A 7,593-nucleotide genomic window follows, 5' to 3' on the forward strand; every position below is an offset into this window, starting at 1 on the left:
ATTAAACCTGTCCACCAAACCATAGGCACTAGAAGCAGAGAAACGATGAAGAATCTGCTCACAAAACTGTCCCCATGTTAACTGTTTACTGAGAACATTTGATCTCCTCAGCCATAACATCTGCTCTATCCACAAAACAAAGTTGTGCCAAAGATATTTTATACTGTACTGCTCAGGAGGTGCACCTGCCATCTGAAAATATTTTTCTGCCTGCGATTAGTACCATCGAAACGAGGTGGGCCTTTAGTTATGGACTTAAGGAACAGTGTTCTCATATCCTTGTCATAAGCTTTTGGATAATCATCCCACTGCAATCGATTGCCTATTTGCTGTTGTTGATGGAACGCTGGTGTTCCTCTGCTCCCTCTTTCTGAATTTCGTCTGCTTCTGAAGGTTTTTCTGGTTGTTGCTCCTGTTCCTCAACACCAACACGGTCAGGGGCCTGCTGAAGAGTTTTAAGCACATCTGTGATCGTCGAGATAACCTTTGTCATGGCATCCTGCTTGGAATTCGTGTTCTGATCCTCTTTCCTAAGCAGATCCACCTCTTCACGCAAACCTGTGGTTTCTTCCCGATTTGCCAGCACGTCGTCCTTGAGATTGAGCAACTCCACCAGATCTGGCTCATCGACGCTTGGCTTCGAACGTCCCATGATCCCGCTCTGTGGAGAGGAATTTTACACCCACGAACAGCGGCAACCTGAACCACCAGCAGATCCTACTGCCGCCAAAGAAGAACACCACCAAAATCAGCACCACCCGCACGTAAACCTGGAATTTCACCACCGAGACAAGGCGTCCCAGCAACCAGTTCCGCCTCGCGAGCTGCCAACGAACTTTTCACCGCCACCAACACCACCACAGCACCGCCGCCACACCGCCACCGACAGGAATCAGGGTGGGAAAAGGCAGGGAAACAACTAGCATGGCGCCAAGGAAACGTCAGAGGAAGGGGATCGATTTAGACGCTAGGGTTTGAGCGGATTTCAGGAATGAGGTAATAGCACCCCAGGTACCCTAACTTGCACAGAATGTGACGATTTAGTCCCAAACTTGCAAAACTTGACTCCACCATACCCCAACTTGCACCTCATGTGATGATTTAGTCCCAAGTCAATCACAGCTCGACAATTGGCAGCCACGTGGCTGGACCGGTCAGCGCACACACTTTTACACAAAACCCTCTGCCGTTTCCTTTAATCAACCCGCACTCACCTCCACCTGAATTTGCCGTGACATCCACATGACAACGGCTAGCTCCCGTGACCCCGCTCCCCCACCCCACCAGCCCCCACCGGCGGCGGCCGCCCCGGCCCCGTCGGCCCCCCTCTCGGCACCGCGCGTCCCTCGTCGCTCACCACCGCAGCCCCCCGCTTGCAGGTTCAGAGTGGAGAATGGGGGTCGTCGACGCACGCACACCCCCATGGCTGCGATGGCGGCCGACCCGCTGCTCGCCGCCCCGGCTCCCCCTGCCGGCGCTGGCTCCGTTCAGCATCTGAAGCCCCCGGCAACGAGCCCCTCGGGCCTCCCATCGCTACTCTCCCCGCTGCATCTGCCGCCTCCGACGGACAAGATCCCCTTGCCTGGCGTTGAGGTCGAGGATGGGGAGTTCGCCGCGCCGTCGCCGCCGGCGGGCCTTGTCTCCGGAGATGCGTTGCTTCAGCCTGTTGTCGTGGTGGGTGATGAACCGACCCTGCAGTCGCCTCCACCCGTCTCCAGCCGCAGCGGAGACGTTGTCGAGGAACAGACGCAGCAACCGCCTCCTCCCGTCGCACAAGAGCACAAAGTTGGTGCGGCTCCCCAGCCTTCAGATCTGTCAGTTCGTGGCGCTGGCAATGTCTGCTCCACAGAGCATGCGCCGCAGTCGCCCACGGCTGTTGTGGAGGGCTCCTACCATGGTGTTGCTCGCGTCTCGTCGAGCTGTCCCGCGCTGCTTCCAGGTAGGCGTAGGGTGCTCCAATGGCGACGTCGGCGGCAGCGCGGAAGAAGAAGAGTTGTGGGCAAGCGTCGACGGGAAGCGCGCGGTGCAGGCGCGGCGGCCGCGCTGACCTTCACGGGAAACCAGACCGTGTTCGTGGACGAAACGCCGGTGGACGTCATGTGGGACCTGCACGGCTGGTGGTTCCGGGAGCCTCCGTACGGCAGCGCCGTGGTCATGCTCCGGGCGCGCAGCGTGCTGGAGAGCCGACTGTGGCTAGAGGAGGAGGTCGCCACCGCCGAGCCGGGGTTCTCGCTCGTCCTCCAGGCCTTCAAGTCCCACGCTGATGGACTATCATGTGCCCCTGCCCATTGATCATACATGTAGCTACTCTATTCAAATGAGAAGACGGCGAACTTCGTGGAATTATGCAAACTGCCTGTTTCACTGAAGTCGAAGGGATCAGTAAGTTTACAAGCAACATGATCACGAACATAACAGGTGATATACATTGATGTGAGTGTGTAGTGTAGGCAAATTTCATCTCCCTTGCTAGTTGATTTTACTCTTCTCCGAATCATAACTTGTGATGTGTGCAAGTACAGAACAAAAAAAAAGTGCAATAGTTTGGATCCTTCTGTGTTGAATGGTGAAATCATACTTTAGATCCTTCTGTGTTGAAAGATGAAATCTTACTTTGGATCCTTCTGTGTTGAATGATGAGGTGGTGTAGATATGGGGGGCAATAGTTTCTGCTTGTTGCCACTTACCTTCACTACTGACTGTTCTTATGTAAATACACCAATAACAGTGGTACAGTTACAAGTGATTGTTGCAGCATAAATAATCTATCAACAGGTAATAGTAGATGTAATTCTACTAACGCTGAGGGGTATTATCAGCCTACTGTTTGATGGCCATTGACATTCACATGTTATCCTGGTGAGACCAGTCATGAAATTTTAGTTGCCAAAAGAAAAGAAAAAAAATGGATACATGATGCTTCACTAGACATACACTGTCTTCCCAGTCCCAAGTATATGCAAACAGTTGATGTTCGGGAAGAAACTATGCATGCCTGTCTGAGTACTCGAGTGTGATAAACAGTCAACTGCTTGAGTGTGATCAACAAATAATGTAGTGCTTTAAGAAAAAACCTGAATGAATTCTCATATTTACATCAACTCTCTGTAAAACTAACATATAACAGCCATCCTTGCACACATGAAAATGTTTCTGATTCTAGAGGTCTGCTAAGACTGCAGGAGAAAACGACAGCACAAAAAGAGGTAGATTCAACATCAAAATAGTAGTGAGTAGTTGATTTCAAATACCTGGTAAAATAAGTCAGTGTCACATTTTCTCCATTTGGCTCGTGTTTTTTTGTCCATATACGAATGGTAATTCAGTGTAGTAGCATTTTCTAGCGCATGATTCTCTGTTCTGTCATTGTCATAGTTATCTCCAAAAGGATCAAAATCATCAGTATCTCCAAAATGGGAGCTGCTGTGAAAAGACATCAACAAATAACAGGACAGGGGAAAGTCAGCGAGATCATGATTAAAGCAGCATACCAACTCATCAAATTTAAGCATACAAATTTAGATGCTGAAACAAACAACTGCAGCAGCAACACCAAGTTCATATAACCTATCTGAAAAAGTGAAGTGTCTACATGATAAAATAGAAAGCTTGCAAATCAAACTGTAGCATTGTTGTCAAACAAAGAGGAAATCTCCATTATAGTGTACTGCAGCAGTATAGCGGTAAAGTGATTTGATCACAATAGAATGGCATACCCACGCAGGGGTGGGACTTGGCTGTCATATAGCCTTCACAGTGAAATGAAAGAGAACAGTAAATGAAATGCTACAGGTAACTAGTTAAAACACGGCGAGCATCACGAGCCGTCGGATCACGCTTGATGGACTTCTCATAGCCACTGGACAACTGAAACAGTCGGCACGTTCTCTGAACCTGACAGTCCATCCTCTGCTGCCCCCAACATTTCAGGATACCGCATCGGATTTCCATCCCTGGCTATACATCCCTACACCAACTGATCCCTTAAAGTAAAATCAAGGTGCAATTGGGTGAAAAATTTCCTTTAAGATGCCTTCTTGTAGTTGTATGAAGCAAGTCAACATCCAATTCTTTGTCTTTGCGAAAGCCTTCTATTGGATATTGGTATGAGTGATCTATACATAAGACCCCCAATGCAGGGGCATTTTCAACCATGTGCAGAAGGAACTCAACTTCGCCCTTGCATGCTTCAAATCCTGTAATATGCAGGCTCTTCATGTCGTTGAACAGACGCTTTGAAAGCTTCCTGATAGGTTCAGGTTCTTGTACCACGCGCACATAAGCAGCGTTACAAAACTGCAATTTTGAACCGAAAATGAAATGAGAAGGCTTGTGACTAATCTGTTATTCATTTTATCTATAATCAAATGTCAATGAATAATCAGAGTACATGACCAAGTTGCGACAGAGTTTTTATCAAATTGTCGTTTTAGGTTGTGAAAGATTTAAACTGAACAAAAAACAGTAGCTTAAAAAAAGGGGGCAAACCTGTCTAATAGTCAATCTCCATGCATTAGTTCCAAGACAGTATGTGCAACAACAAAGATAAAAAGAAATTGTCCAGCATAACTTGGCTCATCACGTTTTATACTCGGACAAATATCCTACTCATTTGTAAGCATGACATTTCTATGGTTAAAAAATGAGATGTATAGTGCCTTAGAAGAAGCTATAATGTAGTAATACTAATAAGAAATGTATAGACTATCAGCCAAAAAACCATATGAGTACTTACGTGCAGCTCTAGCTTCTCAATTAAAGGAGCAGACCTCAAAAAGGAGACCAGTGACAAGCTGTCGAATTCTTTGACATAGGCCAACCTCAATTGTAAGTATGTCATCCGAGAAAAGTTGCATGGGTAAGACATCAAACAGGGAACCTGAAAGATAGATAACCAAAAGGTCATGCCACGATAATATAATATAATGGGATGATCCACGATATAAAAGTTGGTCGAAGAGCAAACCTCTGGTGATTTACAGCCTGCATTGAGGGTCAGATGTTGCACACTTGTAAGAACTTTAGCAAGCACGGTAATAGTGTGCTCAAGAGTGTCTCCAAAATAATATATGTTTGCAAATTTCAGTTCCGATGATTTACCGAGGTCAATAGGCACCGCCACTCCTCTGTATTCGAAAGTCGCAAGGTTCACGGCATGGAATGCTATATTTGTTAATCTGCAGGAAGCAATTTTCAAGTATAGCAGGTGAGGCAGTGGGCCGTTAACCTTTAGTTCACCATTGAAATGGCATCTAACAATACTCAGCCACTCTAGGTTACAGCAGTTTGACAACATATGTTGAATATCCTTCCCACTGACATTCACTATGCTCAGATCAAGCTTCCTTAGGTTAGGGAAACCACTAAAATGCATCGGTGGCTGGAAATCTACAAAGCTAAGATGAAGTTTCTGTAGACGGTGTATACTATCCTTGTCTAAAAGGTCAAGCGGGAATTTGTACCGATCAACACAACCTGGGGGTTGACGCCCTTCTGATGCTAAATCAAGAACTAGTGCCTTTGTCCGCGATGATACAGCAAAACGTACCCAATTATCAAGATGTTCAACCAACATCCAGTTCAACTCAATTTTGATTTCAAGCTCTTCAACCAACTTGCCGCGGCACTGTCTCAGGACCCTATTAACAATGTGACTGAACACTAGATTATACACTCTTTTCTCATGATATTTCTTGCCACACATTGTATTTCCATCGAAACTCAGTTTAGGACAAACTGTCCACAAGTATCTCCATTTCCTTGAGACGGCACTGGTTCTTACAGCCTCTTCCACAGACAACTTTGACAAAACTGTGCATAACACGTCCTGCAGAACAAAAAATATATTGTAGTTGCGCACAGGTAGAAATTAGTAATCTGCAACCAACAGACGGGCTGGAGCACGAGATTTTAGCATAGTACCTCTGGAAGGTCTCCAAGCAGATCAACCGCTGGTTCCTCTGCGCCATGACTGATGTAGTCAGACAAAACTCCACAGATGAGAATGCCACACAGTTTGAATGGATCGTTTGCTGTAATTCCCTCTGCACGGGTTGCTCCGCAAACCAGAATGGTCAGCAATTGAAACCGGCCGCTCGATATCTGCTTTCGACAGAACGCTTCACTACGTCCTATGTGCTCAGATATAGCCCTGAAAGCCAGAATGCTCAGCGGTTCAAACTGACGGCCTGCTATCCTGCTGCTGCTGCTGCCTCCTCCTGGGTGGAGTTGCCTTGGATGGCCCACTGCAGTTGTTCCAGGCATGAAGGTGAGCATGTTCCCCATTCTAGACTGCAAAAACAAGGAGAAGCCCAATTAAAACAGATTTTCTCTGACAAAATTTCATAAGAAGTCAAGCCCCCTAACCACCACCAAAAAAAAAAAACAAGAAAAAAAGTTGCTTCCTTTACTGGGGACAGGACAGGGGCGGATCCGGTGTGCACCAAGAATTTCTCGATGGCGTCAATGGAATTTAACTAATCATGGATGGATGGATGCTCATACCTCAGAAATCAGAGGCCGGAATTGCGGACCGGGCTGAGACAGGCAGGGAGGGGAAACGGCGATGGCGGCGCGTGAAGGGCAGAGGAGGTGGCGGAGGAGGAGAGGTAGGGCACCGGCAGCGGCAGGTCGAGCCGCGGTGGGATGGGCCGGTGGGTCGAACTGAGGAGAGTACGGCGAGCGTCGGCGGGGAGTAAAGAGGCGTACCCCTACCGGCGGCGAGTAAAACAAGGAAGGAAGGAAGACGATGGGGATTTCTGGTCCACTTCTTTTCGCCTTTTCTTTTATTTAGCAGCTTATATTAAGCACAATTCAAAAAGAACTCTAAATTTATTTGTTTCACATCTTAATTTCGAAGTCCTCTTCTCTGTGTAAGGGGATCTTCCCGGATTCGGTTTAAAGTTAATCCTATCCTTTTTTAAAAATAGTCATGTATCAAATCATTATTATACTCAGTTGCTAAAAAATAAATCATTATTATAGGGCAAAAAAATCATTATTATACGGTGAAATGTAACTCCACAAAAAAATGTGTCGGTCGTCCCTCGAGAAAAAGTTCGGGTCCACCCGACCCTTCACTCGCATTGCCTCTTGCACCCGTGTCCTCTCACAAGCATAGTCATGTTTTCACACACACACACTTTCGATGATTAATACACTACCGATCTTACGATCTACCGGAGGTCGCAGAAGACAGTAGATGGAAGGGATGGTGCCTGAAAGGATCTCGATAACCATGATGGTCACGCGGTGGTTTTACCTAGGATTGTCCTTAGATGGGTAAATAAATTTTCATACCTCATGTTTGTGGAGTTCTATTAATCAAGGGAAGAATTATAATGAGGTGGATCCAATCTACTAAAACCTAAGTTCTAGGTCAATAGAAATCAGATGCTCTCCTGGGACTCGCATACCCTTTGTATAGGTTGATATGTGGGGAACAAATCTCCTTTAATAGCCGAATTCATGACTTAGCACCCACCTCCTTATCTCTTTCGAGTGTGTACCGGTGTACGACTAGGTATAGGACCCGGGGACCCTAGACACTCATTGGGTGTCTTGGACCATGCATGCCCATACGACATATAACCC

General features: G+C 46.8%; 1 protein-coding gene across 1 annotated transcript; it reads right to left on the reverse strand.

Annotated features, from left to right (window-relative positions):
* Positions 1–3,624: 3,624 nt before the first annotated feature.
* Positions 3,625–6,788, reverse strand: LOC123087515 (F-box/FBD/LRR-repeat protein At4g00160). The gene is made up of 5 exons (XM_044509546.1): positions 6,505–6,788; positions 5,923–6,291; positions 4,967–5,827; positions 4,736–4,879; positions 3,625–4,296 (listed from the first exon to the last, which is right to left on the reverse strand). The coding sequence occupies exons 2-5, from the start codon at positions 6,283–6,285 to the stop codon at positions 3,985–3,987; spliced, it is 1,680 nt and encodes a 559-aa protein (XP_044365481.1). The 5' UTR covers positions 6,286–6,291; positions 6,505–6,788; the 3' UTR covers positions 3,625–3,984.
* Between the last annotated feature and the right edge of the window lie 805 nt (positions 6,789–7,593).

The sequence above is a fragment of the Triticum aestivum genome, chromosome 4A, assembly GCF_018294505.1.
Source record: "Triticum aestivum cultivar Chinese Spring chromosome 4A, IWGSC CS RefSeq v2.1, whole genome shotgun sequence".
NCBI lineage: Eukaryota > Viridiplantae > Streptophyta > Magnoliopsida > Poales > Poaceae > Triticum > Triticum aestivum.

Bases quoted from the DNA above. Each gene is read 5' to 3' on its own strand.
- LOC123087515 (XM_044509546.1), bottom strand. From the start codon at position 6,285: ATGGGGAACATGCTCACCTTCATGCCTGGAACAACTGCAGTGGGCCAT. The intron at 4,880-4,966 runs GTTTGCTCTTCG...TCTATCTTTCAG, and splicing joins CAGGCTGTAAATCACCAGAG to GTTCCCTGTTTGATGTCTTA. The intron at 4,297-4,735 runs GTAAGTACTCAT...TCAAAATTGCAG, and splicing joins TTGAGAAGCTAGAGCTGCAC to TTTTGTAACGCTGCTTATGT.